This window comes from Hippocampus guttulatus, chromosome 15, assembly GCF_054856545.1.
Source record: "Hippocampus guttulatus isolate MCC_2025c chromosome 15, RoL_Hgut_1.0, whole genome shotgun sequence".
Lineage (NCBI taxonomy): Eukaryota > Metazoa > Chordata > Actinopteri > Syngnathiformes > Syngnathidae > Hippocampus > Hippocampus guttulatus.
In genome coordinates, this window is record NC_141275.1 from 15,360,941 (window position 1) to 15,378,449 (window position 17,509).

General features: G+C 45.6%; 2 protein-coding genes across 2 annotated transcripts; both read left to right on the forward strand.

The window, feature by feature from the left end:
- Positions 1-817: 817 nt before the first annotated feature.
- Positions 818-12,318, forward strand: pof1b (POF1B actin binding protein). The gene is made up of 12 exons (XM_086130271.1): positions 818-1,321; positions 8,647-8,879; positions 9,029-9,053; positions 9,146-9,220; positions 9,299-9,391; positions 9,478-9,591; positions 9,881-10,033; positions 10,130-10,249; positions 10,452-10,589; positions 11,181-11,254; positions 11,353-11,473; positions 11,788-12,318. The coding sequence occupies exons 1-12, from the start codon at positions 992-994 to the stop codon at positions 11,791-11,793; spliced, it is 1,482 nt and encodes a 493-aa protein (XP_085986397.1). The 5' UTR covers positions 818-991; the 3' UTR covers positions 11,794-12,318.
- A 2,336-nt stretch (positions 12,319-14,654) lies between these two features.
- LOC147194165 (homeodomain-interacting protein kinase 2-like) lies at positions 14,655-17,509 on the forward strand. The gene is made up of 8 exons (XM_086131652.1): positions 14,655-14,861; positions 14,967-15,158; positions 15,839-16,020; positions 16,100-16,223; positions 16,439-16,552; positions 16,870-16,956; positions 17,018-17,214; positions 17,299-17,509. The coding sequence occupies exons 1-8, from the start codon at positions 14,655-14,657 to the stop codon at positions 17,507-17,509; spliced, it is 1,314 nt and encodes a 437-aa protein (XP_085987778.1).

The following is a 17,509-nucleotide window of genomic DNA, read 5'->3' on the forward strand; positions in this document are numbered from 1 at the left end:
GTACGGTTACGTCTGAAACATGAATGGCTCTTGTGTCTCCAAGGGGTCCTTTTTGTCATACCGAAGTCTGTCGGTGAACTCTTCCCCCCCAATCCCGATTTTGCAACGCTGACCTCCCAGTTCAAAAGGGCGTTGTGATGCATTTTTCTTCGTCGGAATTCGGAAAACTCCAATTTCCCATTTTCTCCGAATGCAATACAGCATGAGCAGTTACACAATGACGCAATACAAATGGCTCGCTGTTACATTCGTGTGCAGCGGGGTGGACGTTTCCATAGTGACCAGCGAACACGATTTATGACTTCATGTCTCGTAAACGACGTGAAGAGCTGTTAGAGCATTTATTCCATACGACACCCAGCTGTATCTCCATGCACTACTGCACTCTTAATCCTCACTTAGTAAGAGAGCTCAGTGCAATAGTAGAACGACTGTCTTACTACTGTAACTATGTTTTTACAATAGTGTACATTTTTCCAAACTAGTGAGGCAAGTTTGGCATATTCGTTGGAAAACATGCTACTGGTGAGGCAAAACTGGACACGAGTTGACATCTGCGCATTATTAGTAGTAGTTAAGATTGTATTACGTTATTAGTAAAGTGAAGCATATTAAATATAGCAAAGTAGCTGAACACGCAGATATCGAATAAATGCTCGAAGGGCTTGCCATGTCGATTTGTTTGAACTTTTTCTCGGTTCCGCCCACCTCCAGAGGCAGAGTACCTAACTAGTGTATTTACATGCCGAGCAAGAGGACCCCCCCCCCCCCCCCCCCCCCCCAGTGGAGCTGGCTTCTCCACCCCACCCCCGGGAGTGACTCCACTAACCGGACTTTCCTCCTGAGTGCTGCCCGCAGAGGAGGAAGTAACATCGAACGACTCACTTCTCTCCGGGGAGGGAAAAAAACCACCCCAGGAACTAGCTCGTTTTAAACGCGTTCACAACTTCTTTTTCCCAACAACCTTTTTCTTGCCCGTATCTCCACAACAATGTCCGTCCAGAGCCAGAAGACCAGCACGACCACCTCCACCTATCGGACGATGAACGCGGTCTCCCCCGAGCCGGTGACCGGCAACACAGTGCTGGCCACGACCGGGACAGTCCGCCCGGCCTCTCCGCTCCAGTACGCCGTCAACGGCGGCAACTACAGCACGCTGCGTTACCTGGTGCCGGTGCAGCCGACCGTGCAGCAGCAGTCCTACGTGCTTGTGCAGCAGCCGGCGGTCATGCAGCAGATGATGTCGCCCGTCTACCTGCAGGGCGTCCCCCGCGTGAGCGTCAGCAGCTTGGATTCAGAGCTCCTGTTCCAACAGAATACGGTGAGGTCACCGCTTGACTCTCGCCGGGTCCGCAAACACAAAGCGCAACTACGTCACTATTGCAACTTCAAAGGAAAACAAATGTTGAACTCTTAACAAGTAAAGCGTTTCGAGTCTTTGATAGCCAGCTTAATGTCCACGTACAAAGTACTAGTACACTCTTTGTCCATACCAGAAGAACAATTTTGGCGTAATGGTCGGACTAAATGTTACTAATTGTGAAGCTAAACTGTGCGCTGGTTGACACCTGCGTGCTACTAGTAACTAGTGACAAAATCCTACTAATCCATAGCTAGCACTTAACTAGTACGACCCGTAACGCCCAGCTGCCAACTACTGCGCCGTTGTGGCTCAGTCTGTTTTTTTGCTGATAAACTTACCTCTTCGTTGTTGTACATACATTGTGAGTAGCTGCCAAGGAACTATGTTGAAGTAAGTTGAAAAGTCGTGCTTTGCCTGCATCTTGTCACATCGATTGGCAACTTTTTTTTTTAGTGAGGGCATCAATTACTCGTAGATTTCAAGGGGCACTCCTACCTTGCACTATTCAATGGCAGCTCTGCACACTAGTTAGACCAACTTTGGCATACAAGTTGGGCAACTTCAAGTTACGAGTGAGGCAAGTTGACATCTGTATGTTACTAATACGAGGAGTAAAGCTTGAGATATTACCTGGGAGAATGTAGTCACGCGTGGTTTGAGAGGCACACAGTTGTCAACGAGTGCATGTTTTCGCCTCACTAGTAACGTGTTGTTACGATGCGAGAATGCCAAAATTGTCCAGCTAGGGTGCAGAAACGTCATAGCACAATGGAGGGGGGGGGGGGGGGGAAACAGTGATAAACAGTTGTTCTAGTGGTGCGCCCTTGTCTTACTAGCTCGAACAAAGAACGTACTCGTACATGGACCTGAAGTTGGATATCAAGGATGTGGCAAAAATGCTGAAACGACATTATTCTTGAAGTACATGACGCACAAGACCTGTACAATCCATCGAGCAACATTCTCAGATTTAAATGTTTATCATTGTCGTTTTCCACAATAATGACTCTCCTTCGTATGCACGCGTATGCATGTTGAAAAGACAATGAAACCTCCAAAGTTAATCAGAACTTAAAACGGCAACCACGCGGGAAATCTCTTGAGAATCTAAAAGGACGAATGACGCTCGGAGCAGTGAATTGCTCGTGTCGCCTGTATGAGTTCGGAATGTTGACGTGTTAAAACGTTTTTTGGCAGATGGATGGAGCAGATGAATTCTCACCGCCTTATTTGCAGACGGCGTAATACTGGCTTTTGAAATTCCAACTTTGGAGGTTGCACTGTTGCATAAATCAACCGCAAGCGATGATGCGTCTTAACTTAGCAATGATGTGAGTGTGGGTGTGTGCATTGTGAGCAGCGCGTTTCATAATTGTCAGGATGCACTGTGTCATTTTGCATTGAGGTATTTGGCCGCATCATCATATTCCGGCTCCTTCTTTGCATGCTTCGAAAAAAACGACAGCTCGTGGAGCCGTCGTCTGCGTCTGTTTGTGGGCGGGATGCATGATGCATCAGCGTACGCATGTGCATGTGGCGTCATCTGACCGCATCTTAACACGCTGACCCGTTTGTCATCATGTTGGATGAGTGCTTGTCACTCGCACCGGTGTCTTTTCCACCCCATCCCGTGAATGGAATGGGAATGAAAGAAAAAAAAAAGTTCTTTGTTGGATACCTGCTTCCGATTGGGGCTCATTTGGGCAAACCAAAATGGCCGACTTCCTGTTAAGTTTGGGTGCTTGAGACTTTTTTTGTGTGTCCTGTTGTGATAGGTGTCCACCCCGTTTCACAACGATCAGTGAAACTGTCATTGGGGATTGATTTTTACTTTTATTCCCCCCCCCCCCCCAACTTTTAAGCACTGGAACTCATCCCAAAATGGCTGCTACAACAAAATGGCCATCTTCCTGTTCAGTTTCCTGCATGCATCCCTGAGAGTTTTCCATCTATCCAGCTACATGTTGTCCTGATTTTGTGTTAATTAGTGAAAATGGTGTTGGGGCTAACTTTTCAGGGGTGCTACTTGGTGAGTTTTGGGGATACATCTTCAACAGTCCTCTCAGGATACATTGAAGGTTCTGCAAATACTACCAGAGTGACTTCACTAACCTCTTTCAAAAATAATACATCCACTTCCTGTGCTTTGGTTTTCATTTGGACTCTACCATTCTTTACTATTTTTTTTTAATATAACCACCCACAAGGCTCCTCATTCATTTTCAATCCCACTCATTTGTTCTCCTGTTTGAGTAACTGCAGTCGGGAATGTCAGAAAGCAAGCAAGCGCCACACCCCGCCCACTCAGGTGCCAAGGTGGCACACCCTGAAGACCAAGAAGATAAAAAGTCATTCTCCCAACCCCCGAGGTTTGATTATCGTGGTCATAGGTCATGTGAGGTGGTGCGCTCAGCCTACGTAAAATAGAGTAGTGCTCTGACTGTATAGGTCATTTCAGGCAGATTTGATTTGAATATACAGATGTTGTAAAACCAAAAATATTTGGACAGGAAGGGGTCGCTAAGCTGATTAGCATGTAGCTAAAAGCTAGCATGAAAATGACCCTTCTTAGCGTGAGGCGTTTGTCTTTGCGTTGTATGTTAAAGTGTTACTTAAAACACCACCAACTGTCAAGTTCAAGCTTTTTATGATGGCAATACTTTGACCCTGAAACCAATTTACATTAAAACATGCAAAGAGTGTTTTTTAATTCATACATTTTTAGTGTCATTTGACTTGCCACTTTACATTCTCGTGACGCTGTTTGGAATGTTAAAATGTAACCAGAGCATCACCTGTGCAGCTGATAAATGTGAACCTAAATAGCGTGTGGCCAAGGAAAAGGCAATAAATGTTGCAAAGTGGACCTTGGACTAATTAACTTGACGGGATTTTAAAGCAAAATTTCGGGGACAAAAATGTACCACCATCCCCCCCTCCAAAAATTAAAAGGACAAATTTAGACATTCACTTGAATTAGCATTACATTTGAGATATGCTCACGTTAGTGACTCCAAGTATACGGACGATGAGACGTTTTTGTGCAAAACGTCTGTTAGCAATGTCGTTACAATAATTTTCCGGAAAGACAAGTTTCTATTGTTGTTTTTTTTTTTTTTTTAAATTAAGGCGTTGGACTTCACAAACAAAATGCGATGTCACTGCTCCAATAACACGAATGTAGCATAGTGCAGATACTGTGTGGCATTATTGACTCCAACCAGCCAGGTGAGGTTGCAACGCCACTGTGCTTGGAGCAGAGTCAAATTGAACAACAACAAAACGGCGTTTGAGGCCAGTAACATTCTTCAGGTTTTTGTTGCGCTGCCACTCAGTGCTCAACGACGCGTTATGCAACACGGTGTGGATCGCGACAGCAAGCACGGCAGTTTGCTTTGAGCTGTTTGCCTCAAGCACTCGTGTTTAAAGAGAGCCACCCAAAGAACATATTACAATATTTTCAAAGCGTTTGGACAGATACCGTCTTCAATTTGATGAATGATTTCATTCAATCCTAAATGTAATTAATATATTAGATACGTTATATTAGCGAGTTTATTATGTACCCGATGGTCCACCACTGAACATGGTTGTTGAATTGAACAAAAGTGTCAACATTTACAGCTTTTAGTAGGGAGGCCGATCCAGCCCAATAGACCAGACCGACATTTGGCACGTTCCTCAAACAGGAGTACAAAGAGGCATTATCCGGGTGGGTGGCGGGGCGAGTTAAAGGACTCCGCCCGCCACGGCTTTCTAAGAACACGGCTCTTTCTTCCTCTTGTCTCAGAGCCTGAGCAGGAACTCGTCCTCAGGGCTCAGCCTGTTTTCCAGTCCCCCCAAGACCCCCGAGCCCAGTTTGGAGGAGGAAGAGGAGGAGGAGGCAAGGCACACACAAGTACACCAGTGGTAGCTTCCCCACACGCTCGTAACTGTGGAAAATCTCCGGGAAGCAGCCGTCCATCTGGCAAGCGCACAACTATGTGTCCTTTGCCGATGAAAGGTTTTGGCCTTTGTCTGCTTGACTTTGCATCGAGTAGCTTGAGCATTAAATTCAAACATTTGTTTGAAGGTAACATGACTTTCTCCATCAGCATAGGAGCTTAAACCTGTCACGACAGGTTGCAGTAGGAGTTGATTTTCAAGGGGAATTACTTCTGCAAAACTGAAGAGTTTTATTACTTGGTGCCAAAAATCATTAGGTCAGACTTTACACTAAAGTGTACTGATTTAGATGAGGATGCTTGTTTGAAAAAATGCGAATAGCTTCTTGCCTGATATTTAAATAAGATGCAAGTGGTTATTTTTGGTCTAAAATCGGGACCCCCCCCAAAAAAAAAAAAAAAAAAAAAGGTTTTGTGTGGAGCGCCTCAAAAATATTTTGCTCTCTGAACTTAATGGTCACATGGAATGAAGGAGTGATGTTCCATTTGATGGAAACTGTCTTAGGTTTGGCACTGACAGGAAAAAAAAAGGTGCCGGGAGCTCAGGGTGGGAGGGCGGGGGCGCGAGTCTGTTTGTGTGTGCGCGCAGACACATGCAGCTCAAAAAGCACGTGAGCAGGGGTGAGTCGCTCGAAGTGTGTGTCGGACAAAGCAAGGGTGTGTGTGTGTGTGTGAGTGTGTGTGGCTACAAAGGCGTGTCCGGGGCCACTTCCCACACGTTTTTGCTGTGGGTGGGTACATTCCGTGGAATGTCAACCTGCAGTGTCACGTATAAGACGGGCGTGGCCACAACTCGAGTGATTTAATGTGTCGGCGCTTGCTTACCGGCTTAGGGAGCAGTTTTCCGTGAAAATGACAAAACCATCCCAAGATCGATATCGTAGGCGTGCTGCTGTCTCATGCGAGTGAACTGTCAGCCTCATGTTGATCCATATGCAAGTCGTCATCGCTTTTCACCGAGTTCGTCCCTTTTGTACTGTACAGAAAGAAGTTTGAGTACAACATCTTGGATGCATTTTTTTTTCCATTTTGATGACTGATGTGGCTGTGAATATTGATATGAATGATGAAACCCCGCCCTCTGGGAATCATTAGAGAGCAGCACACTAAATGACTGCGTATCAAGTGTGCGCATGCATCAATGGCGATGTAGGTCAGTGCGCGACACGGTGGGCTCTCAAACGGGTAACCCAAGAGGCTGTGACTGACAAAGGGTCGGTTTACCACACCGCCTCTTTTTGTGAGCCTGCGTGTGTTCGGATGAAATCAAGATTTCTTTTGGACGCAATAGAAAGAGCTTCCTCAAATGGTGTCCAAAGACAGCTAAATGCGACTATTCACTTCAAGTTCAGACTTTTTTTTCTCCCTTTTCTATCAATGACTATTTACTAAAATATTTAGTTTTTACATTTCTCAGAAGTGTATGACTGTTTTTCTATTATTATTTTTGACTATTCTTGCAACCATTAAAAAACAACAACAAGAGTGTGCTTTCAACTTAAAACATTTTTGCCCGTGAAAAAAAAATGGTGACCACTTCTGTTGTAATAAATAAATGAGTAGTTTGTTTACATTCCTCCTTGATAGTCATTTTAAACTCTAGCTATCTTAGCATAACTTGTTATAATGTTTGTACAATTCAGGACATTCCTCCCATGTGCAGTCGGGTTAATAAACAGCCTTGGCAGCTATTTGCAGAAATGCACTTGCGAGTTTTTCTCGTCTAAGTGACAAGCATGAGCTCAGCCGCGTCTTTGGAATTTGGCGTCTGCTGGTTATCTGCATATTGACAAGCCAGCAAAGCACTTTCTTGCATTCTGTGACAATCAACACTGTCAACTCAGTACCGGTGTGACCTAATGGGGCCTGAAATGTACAACAATGACACTTATCAAAACAATGTGGAGTGTTTTCCGTATCACAAATTTGGAGTTGCCCTGAAAGGTGTTTTGTTGCGGTTTAAATCCAGCTATAGTAGTACCTCACCTAATTTATTTCTTTACGTTCTCTTGTGTTTTTATACTGTGCTACTTTGCTTTAATCAAACTTGTTTTGTTTTGCTTTTTTTCGGGGGGGTAATGACGCGTCAGCTTCAGCCGACAGTTCCCGACCAGTTTTTGGGCCGCCTTTGCTCACTTTCTGCGAAGGAATGACTGTAATGTGACACACCCATGTGATCCCTCACACAGGTTTTCACTTTAATTAATCGAAGAGTTAAGGCTTTGCTATTGTCCTTATCTCAGAAGGCTTTCATCAAAGCGTGAAAAGTACTAGTAGTCACATTTGATTGCTAAAAAGGTGTTTCTTTAACTCAATTGTTTCTAGAGGTGGCCTGAAAAATTGCACCAGACACAAATTTATGATTTTGTTGAGCCAACTGTAAACACTGAAGGGGTTTTTCTTTTTGGGTCACTACGTTGCCAGTTTCTTCTGTCCCCTCGGTTTTTGTTTTTGTTTGTGTTTGATTTAAAAACAGATAAGGAAATAACACTTTGTTTTTGTTTGCTAAATAAAAGACATACCGATTTGGGATATTATAGATGGAGTGAATCTGACAAACTGGTCTTTCACTTTGGACGACACCAGAGAAATGCAAAACTTGCGACTTCTTCCCATATCAATCACGTTTGAGTGTGCCAAGCAAATGACGTCAGGCATCAGCTCACAAAAGAGAGAGTGACAGGTGGGATGTTGACAGAGAGTTAGGTTGCATGGCATGACTGCGGATAACAGGTTTTGCAACATTGAATAGGAGCAAGCGGCTACAGATAAGAAAAACGCGGTGGGGGGTGTGTTTGGGCTTGTGTCGTCGAGACCGTAAAACTGTTAAAAAAATAAAAGAAATAAATTACGCCTTCCTACACACTTTCAATACATATAAACACGCTAACCACACTGTACATAAACAAGCATGAAATGTGTAGAAAATGAATTTGTTGCGACTACATTATTGAGGGTGCTTGAATTAAAATTTTGTCTTGGCTTGCATTGTGTTAAGGTGTATAAAAATTGATTTTTGCAGATTATAAAAGAGCAAATAATTGACTGATTAAATCTGCCTGCTGATTAATCGGTTGGGCCCTATTATGGAGTTCCATCGCTGATTGTTATGCTGAACGTGACTGGAAATGAACCTGGGCTCTTCCTCCCTACCAGACGCTTTCCAAATGATGAGATGTAGAAAGCTATGCTTAAAAAAAAGGGGGGATAAAGGAAACCTGATATATGCAGGGTCACATATGCTGAACCGTGATCTCGAGCTGCCTCCTAGCAAGTGACTCCATTGTGACGCTAAACGCAAGTGCGACATCTAAGACATCAGCGCTGTGCTGCTTCCAGGAGGAGGATGAGGAGGCGGTGGAAGTGGAGGAGGTGGAGATTGTCAACGTAATACAGCAAAAGCCGCCGCCGCCGGCCATCGAGAAGATCTCCCGGACAGAGGTGAAGACCGACCTGAGCGAAGCCACCAAGATGGACACGCGCTACTTCGCCGCCTTGCTGGCCGACGTCTACAGGAAGAACTGCGACATCCACTCCTGCATCTCCGAGCACGTGTCCAAGATTCGAGGACAGTAAGTGGTGTGCACTTCGCAACGACATGAAGTGAAACGAATGGAAACTAGCCAGCAAACTGAAACGTGCTGAAATGGTCATCCTACTGGACATCACAATAATTATAACACAAGTACTTTTTGTTTGCTCGCTCCATTTTGTGTGACAGGACAGTGGATCTCGGTGTTGACCAGGTGCGTTCGCCCCATTCACAGTTCATGTATAACATTTTTTCTCTCCCTAGATTGAACACATTCATGGTATCAATAATAATGTGTGTGCTTAGGTGCAAGATGTTGAGGCGTTGCTCCCTAAAGGAGCCACCGAACTGACCAAACAGCAAATTCGTTACCTGTTGCAGGTGGGCTAGCAAGAATCACGTGCCGAGATTCAGCGCCGAGCAAGTTCTCAACAACTTTGTATATGTGCGCGTGTGTAGACTCGCCTGACTGCGGATAAGAGCATGCGTCTGCTGCTGTCCACCTTCAGCAGCCTGAGAGAGGAACTCCTCCACATGTCCGAGGACCTGCGGGTAAGACCGGCAACACTTCAGTCCTCGCTCGTTTTTCCATTAGGCACACCGCCGGCAAATTGCCCCGGAATGTGCGCCTTTTCCAGCGTCTGGAGAGCGAGAAGGAGGCGCTGGAACGAGATCTGGCTTTCAAAGTGGATCAGGCTCGCCAGTACGACAGCCTTTTGGAAGAGGTTCGCGAAAACAACAGACAGCTTCAGGTAAGAACAAGCCCCGAAAGCCGAAAGGCGCATTTACGCTCGGGCATTTTTTTTAAAGTATCGATTACTTGATGAAAGGATGTGAAATTGAAGAGTACGTAAACCTTAAAACATCTGCTACTTAAACACGTGGAAGAGCAACACATACAAAGACTTGGCGACTTGACTCTCAACAGGCATCTATTCTCTCTGTTCTGACGGCTCAAACGGCGCGAGGCCCCACCGTATGAACTTTAACAAGCCGTTATGCAAAGGTCTCATCGGCCGACTCCCCATCTTGTGCGCCCAGGTGTCTCTGAAGGAGACCACCTCCTCCCAACGTGCCTTGGAGAGCCAGCTGATGAGCGCCCGCAACGTCGACTCGAGCCGCGACTTCCGGATGCGGGAGTTGGAAGGACGCATCAGGGCTCTGGAGAAGGAGAACGAGATTCTCCGACAGAAGGTAGCCGGCCACCCTCGCTCCGGCCTTCGGTCAGGCCTTCTCACTTGAGCCTGAAAGTCTCTGAAGTTGTTCCATCTTTCCATCTCCACCTCGCAGCAATTAGGCCAATCTAACAGCAGCACGCTGCACATCAAGACCGAGGAGCTGTCGCGGCAATTCAACGAGCAGCTCAGCATCATGAAACAGGAGAAGGAGCAGGAGATCCAGCGGCTGCGGGTGAATATGTTGTATATTTCAGAACCAAAATATTCAACAGAACCACAGCATTGAATCCGACTAATGCGAACTCACTCACCAAAATGCCATAGGCAGGCTATTCCAAGTGCCTGAACGGTTCACCCGCCACAGGATCGATACCGGTTTTGCGATACCGGTAGAGGGAAAGCTCACCCGTTTTTGTGCTTCTCCCACGTTCCAGACTCAGATTACGAGGCTCCAGACGGAGATCACCACCGAGAGGACGTCGTCCGCATCGGAGAAGACCCTCCAGCTGAAGATCTCGGAGCTCCTCGCCATGCTGGAGCAGCGGCAGACCACCATCACCAGACAGGAGGAGGTCTGTGACAACACACGCGCTCATGTGGCATTAAGGGATCTAAGATTAGGTATCGTATCGGCCCGATACTGGACATATTTGAAGGTAGAATGTTATTCGAGGAGGCTGTTGAAAATCAAGTAAGTGTTCGTTGGCAGTAACTGGCTCTATACTGCGGCAGTTTGACACATTGGACACTATCCTCTCCATCAGCAAGAAAAGTCTTTGTTCACAATTATTCGTCATCGTGTTCAATGAAATTTTATACATGAAAAGTGAATGCGGTCTTCGGTAAGTACTCAAAGAGTGAATAACCGTAGTGGTATCGGTCTGAAAAAAAGTGGCGTTGAACATCCCTAACCAACTTTTGAGGCAATAATGCACCTCCTTCAACAAAAGCAACCGAAAGAAAGAGTACTCTTTTTTTTTCACCAGAAAAAAATGTTAGTTACTATCTTGATCCGAATTTTGGCAAATCAGTCGTGAATACGTGATTTGGCTGCACCAAACACACTTGCTGAGAATTGCAGAGGAAAAAAAAAAATCCTGATTCGAGATGCCAAGTTGTCAGTATACTGGCTCCCAAACGCCGGCTTTTTGAATTGCCCGCAGGAGATCCGGAAGCTGATGATGGACAGAACCAAAAACGACAACTCCAGGACAACTAAGACTATCATCACCAAAAGGTACGCTCCACGATATTTGGGAAAGAAAAAAAAACAACCACTCGATTGTTCATCCGTCCCAAAAATCCGACCTCGTGATTCCTTTTATGTCACTGCAGATACAGGACCCAGTACCCGATCCTCGGCCTGCTGGGTGACGACTACCAGGGGACCACGAGCTCGCCCATCGGCGAAGACAAGACCGTCGTCATTGAACGAACCGGAGAGGTTTTTCAACAGGTATGTAACAGAATGCGGCGAGGGAGCTACTGAAGCATTTGCAACACACTACTTGTCTGCGTTGTGAGACCTCATCATATTCCAGTTATTTGTTTAAATATGTTTAAAATGTCTAAAAATTTGATTTATGGTCTCTCGATGGTGCCATTTTTCACTTTTCACGCGTGGGTCTGGAATGCATCTCTCCTGGGTATACTTTCCAGATCAACCTGCCAAACGTGAACCAGCGAGATAGCAAGTGAAATGGCGCCACTTGGTGGCCAAAAAGTGCTACAGCAGGCAATTTGACCCATACGCGGCTTCTGTCCCAACAGGAATGAGGAAACAACAACGTGGAAATCACCCGTCCTGTCCACTCCATTGATTCCGTAGGATGGCTCGAACGTGGGAATGCACCCGCTCTTTTATTTTGATACTAATACAACAATTCTATGCCCCCCCCCCCCTATTTTTTTTGCATTGGCCAATTTTGGGCAAACACTGACTAGCTTTTGCAGTAGTTTATTAATGTTTCCCCATAAAGCAAGGTGAATTTGTCGCTGTACATATTTAAATATATATATTTCTGAGACGGTTTAGAGAAATGGGGAGCTTTGCTTTGCTGTCAGACGCTCGCGTGTAATGTTTATTGGAGGGTAGCATGAAGGGAGGATGTGCATGGATGTGGGCGCTTATAGTTGTTGGATGGATCTTAAAGCACAACATGATGTTAACTGTTATTTTCTTGTGTGTTTGCAGTGTAGTGAACGTGTTATTTTTTTGTTTTTTTGTCCACTGGAAGCTGTGCAACAGCCTGGTTAGTATGGGATACTAACTCTTTAGCAATAAAACTGCTTTACAAAAGACCTGAACTTGACTACTCATTCCCAGTGTGTCTGATGTTTGCCACCGACGGTTTGGTTTGTTATCACAAATACAGCGTTGCACTGTTGTGGTTTGGACAGCAGATGGCGCCATTCTCTCTTCAGGTCAGGCGGCGGAGCGTGGAATGAGGTCATGGCAGCTCTGCGGGGCTTGTTGGATGCCCTATCGACTGCTTGTCACTACACTCAAAGTTCTCCTACAAATGAAACCCGTCCCGAGTGAATTCTACTGTGCACAGTATAAAGTGACATGTGCGAAACTGGCACGAAAAGTGAAGCTCAAGCATCGAGCTTCATTGTAATCCTTCCTCACCCTCGCCTCACACGTTACGAGACTCAATCGATTATGCAGGCCGTACCGACGGAATGTAGGCCTCGTGAATTAATTATGAGGCGTGACAGGAAGAGGGCGTTAAAAAAAAAAAGAAAGAATGAAAATGCTTACAAATTTCAGCTGTGAGATGGCCGAAAAAAGGTCAAATTGCAATGTGAATTTTATCCCACTAAGGCAGGCATGTCCAGCTCCGGGCCTGGAGGGCCACTGTCCTGCCTGTTTTCCATCTCTGCCGGCTGCAACACACCTGATTCAGATGAGCGGCTCCCCAGCCAGCTCTGAACAGCATTAGAACGATCCTGATGATTTGACCTTTTGTGTTGCTCCTTGGAGAGCTGGAAAACAGGCAGGACAGCGGCCCTTGAGGACCGGCTTTGGACACCCCTGCACTAAGGACTCAAACGTACTCAAATATCAACGCGTTGATTCAGTTACGTAAAATTTGAGCAAAATGCCCCAAATAAATGCACAATGCAAACATTATCTTACCATGTTGATGTCCCCCAGTCTCCACTTTGCCCTAAAGACTAACATTTGTCTTTGTTCCGAAAAGAATCAATAGAGGAAACCTTTGTTCTCTTACCGTTTTTTTCATTTGTTGGCGCATCTCGTTCCGACTGGAGTGCTCAATGCCGCGTCATTTTTCCCCTCAGTCAGCGTAGTGGAAAAGCGTCATACGTGTACGACGCACGTTTTCTTCGTTATCCTGCAGAAATCGGGCAGTAGTCTGGTAACTCCACTTCATTTCCAATACACAAATGCAAATAATTTTACACCCAAAAAGTGTTTGATAACAATTGGGCACCCTTATCATTATGGCATTGATATAAACAAATCTAATATTGACTTTCTGATTTATCCTACTGTAAATCCTCTCTCTCTCTTAAAGACTTTATAGGCCTTAAATGAACTCCCATGACATTCAAACTCTTTACTCCTCATCTCGGCCACATGCAATTTCTTCTGTGCCTGTCGGATACATCCATGCTTATAAGGCCACTGTGTTTGTGTTTTGCCACCATTTTGACCCTCCCTTCCCCATCCAAAGCCTGCCAGGCCCATCGACCCCCTTTTACAGCAGAAACCGTGCCCCGCATGCCCAGGGGGCTCTGCAGCCAACTGGAGCTCCCTGTTGTATTGTAAGTTACATCACCAGGTCGAGAAAATATGATTTAGACATCTTTAGCGAAGCTAATGTTGATGCCGCCATTCTCTATTTTGAAAAGACCTCCTTAATTCGCCTCAAAGGCTTGAGATTAAACTTCAAATTCCACACATGAATGATTCAACAGTGTGGGATGATAGCAAATGGATCGATAAGTATGTAAACGTGTATTTAAAAAAGGGGTGATTCAAGCTACATACCATGAAACATTAAAACACGAATAAAGTCGATCAATTCATTTACCTTGCCTTCGCCGAAGTCATAATCACACGTGCCTCGCAGGTGTGCTCAACAGCGACACTTCCGCTTTTGACTGTGTCCCTTCATAATAAAACCAGATGTACACATTGTGTATCAAGAACGTGTTTGTCATTACGTTGTTTCAACATTTCACATCACACGTATTACACTTCATGATGGAGTAAAACCGTATTTTCACGGGCCAGTTGTTCACTGCACTTCAAAACTATTATTATTTTGGGGTTGTGTTAATTTAACCTGGTGTTATTTAACATTCAATTGTGTAATTTTTTTTTCAATGTCTGATGCCCAACTTGATTTGATTCATTAGAATCCCTCAAAGTGATGCCATGATTTAGGTGCATTCAGAGTCAATAAAGGCATGGCACTGCGATGTCAAAAGGCATACCGCGGACATCAGTGATGTCACACTTTAATACAAAATGACTGTGGTTGTGTATTTACCTTTGATCATTTGTATTTGCACAACCACAATCATCTTTTGTTTCTTGGGATGTTTGTACACTCGATCACACCAAAATGCTTTCCAGATGAAGAGGGAAAGTGGTATGGACAAAGATGGACATCTCCCCCAGTGAAGCCGCGTACTGCCTGTGCCCGGGGGCCAGGCTTCATTCGCCATTCGCCGGCTACAAGGTGCTCTCCGTTAAGGGCGAGGGTACCTTTGGCAAAGTGGCCAAATGTCGCAAAGCGGATACGAACAAGACAGTGGCGGTGAAGATGATCAGGGACCAGGGAAACTTTGCTCTGCAGGCCAGGTTTGAGGTTGGAACAACACATTCCAAAATAAAAACAACAAAAACACCATCCTGAAAATACTGTACGTCAGTGATGATTGAACTTTGGGAACCATGACTTGAATATCTGCAGATTGAGGCATTACAGAAAATCCAAATGCTGGAAAACTACACGAGTCACCTGGTCCAGTGGATGAGCACTTTCAGCTACATGGGCTACATTTGCCTGGAATTTGAATACCTGGACAAGAGTCTTTTCGATTTCATGAAGGAGCGACATTTCAAGCCTCTCCAAGTCAAGGAAATCCGACCCATCGTCCACCAGGTATTTCGAGTCCTGTCCGTGATGTTCTAATCCCATGGATTTAAACACGTCATATATACTCCAAATATGGTTGGGTTAAAAAAATATATTTTGAAACAATTTGGGCGAAAAAGGGACCGAATCATTACTTGGGGGGCTTAACCTGACCCAAGTATTGGTCGGTCCCCTTTTGAACCACAATCGGGTTATTTTTGTTCCAACTATTTGTAGAGTATGCATTTTTATTTATCTGTTGTCCACAATTCAAAACCGTTCCCAGGTGTCTTACTAGCATATCTCTGACAAGTTCTGGTCAAAGTAACCCAAGAATCAAATAAAGCGCACTACTTTTTTTCTTGCTGAAACTAGCTCGTTATGAGGCAGAGGCCCTGTCTCAGGCAAGCGAGCGCCTCTACCCTGTTACCGACTTGGGGTGGAGCTAGGGCGACTCGACTAGGCGAGCGGCTTTCTTCCTGGAAGCAGAGCCGACTCTTTCTTGTATTTCTGAAATATCTTGTTTTCCGGGTGTGGCCCTGTCTAATGCAAGTGAGTGATGGGAAAACTCTGCAAACTACGACATTCACCTCTGTGCATGTGGCTGTTTGTGTACCAACAGCAAAAAAAAAAAAAAAAGACGATCAAAAGAAAAAGCCAAAGGCAATTTTCTACAGTATGTCCCATTAACGGACACTTTCTGTCAGCTTGCGAAGGCTCTGGATCACCTAAAGGGCGCACGGATGATTCATGCCGACCTCAAGTTGGAGAACATCATGTTCATCAACCATCAGCAGCAGCCCTACCGCGTGAAAGTCATCGACTTCGGCCTGACGCATGACATCGCAGACGCCAGACCGGGCTCGTACATTCAAAGCCGCCCTTACCGGTGTTTGACTGATCGTTTCCGAGATTTTTCTCGGAGGTTTCCACGGGAGCCAACTTGACCTTGTTGATCCTCTGCTCAGGTCTCCGGAGGTCTTGGTTGGGGCGCCGTACGACGAGGCAATCGACATTTGGTCCATGGGCTGCGTGACTGCTTTTTTGTACACGGGTACACTGATTTTCCCGGGCAAGAATGACTACGAAATGGTAATTATTGATCTGGGCTCAAATGTTGATCACTGCTGTCTGCTTCAAACAAAGTTTGAAGTGCTTTGGATGGGGGAGAGTAAATTGTCAGGGTTATGGTATAGTTCCATTCTGAGGGCAACTATGCACTGGATTCGTTGTCGTTATCAAGTAATACCATGTTTGCCTTTAAGGTCAGAGGTTTCTATGGCGACTGTGATGTGTTGTATGCTCAGATAACGTACATCACAGGGACTCAAGGAGCCTTTCCAGACAGCCTTCTGGTCTCTGGAAAAAAGACTGAACACTTTTTCCACCAGGAAAGTGAAACCAGTCTGTGGAGCCTGAAGGTACACTCCCTCCCATGTGCTAATAATGGTGGGTGGGGCGAAATTGACCTTGAGTTTAGTTCAGGGGTGCTGCTTTCTTTCGACTCCTGAGCGATCACCATTCCCATCCTTATCCCTCTCGTTCTCCCCAAAGTCGGGAGTGCGGTCAAGTCGAGTATCTCTCCTGTTTGCGTTGCCAACGTGCAGATTTTCCAATGTAAACAAATGTAAACCGTGAAATCATGTATTTCAGGTCTAAGACCATCCCAGTCTCATGAATACCAAGTCAAAGTCAGGTCTAACCTCAAAGGTCTAACCTCGATGTCGCTTCTCGTCAGACGTCGGAAACGTACCAGCAAGAGACCGGAATAGCAGTCAGGATGGCCGAGAGGTTCCAGTTGAGCTCTCTTGACCACCTCCTCCAAGTAGGGTCGAAAAATGTCTCGGGAGAATCTTCACCAGGTTCTCATGAGTTCTGTTCTCCAGCTCCAGCAGTTCCAGTGGTGTTACACCAGACACCCCTCGGACCAGGTTGTGTACTCGGCCGATAAGCTGATGTTTGTGGACATGTTGAAGGGGATGTTCCGTCTGGACGCGTCTCTTCGGATGACGCCCCGCCAGGTGTTGGAGCATCAGTTCATCAGCATGAGCCACCTGTGGCCTCACTTTGCCATCAGCCCCCAGTAAGTCCCCCCAGCCCCTCCCCGGAAAAAAAAAAAGTCACCTTATTGGATTCCTGGCTAATTGCAGGTTTCTTTGTCGCACAGTGTTCGGTTTTGCTGTGGAATAATGGCTGCCTGCGACTGTAAGGAACCTCATGGTAAAAAGAAGGAAGTGTTTCCGCAGAATCTGGGCAGCTGTGTCTGCAACAAGAAGCAGTCGGGGCAGAAGAAGAAAACCAAGGATGGTGGTGAGGCGGGACAAGGAATTACCCATCCCAAAAAGCGAAAGAATGACGCCGGCCGTCAGCGCAGGTAG

Bases quoted from the DNA above. Each gene is read 5' to 3' on its own strand.
- pof1b (XM_086130271.1), top strand. From the start codon at position 992: ATGTCCGTCCAGAGCCAGAAGACCAGCACGACCACCTCCACCTATCGG. The intron at 9,054-9,145 runs GTGCGTTCGCCC...GTGTGTGCTTAG, and splicing joins TGGATCTCGGTGTTGACCAG to GTGCAAGATGTTGAGGCGTT. The intron at 9,221-9,298 runs GTGGGCTAGCAA...GCGCGTGTGTAG, and splicing joins AAATTCGTTACCTGTTGCAG to ACTCGCCTGACTGCGGATAA.
- LOC147194165 (XM_086131652.1), top strand. From the start codon at position 14,655: ATGGACATCTCCCCCAGTGAAGCCGCGTACTGCCTGTGCCCGGGGGCC. The intron at 16,553-16,869 runs GTACACTCCCTC...GCTTCTCGTCAG, and splicing joins CCAGTCTGTGGAGCCTGAAG to ACGTCGGAAACGTACCAGCA. The intron at 17,215-17,298 runs GTAAGTCCCCCC...TTTGTCGCACAG, and splicing joins CACTTTGCCATCAGCCCCCA to TGTTCGGTTTTGCTGTGGAA.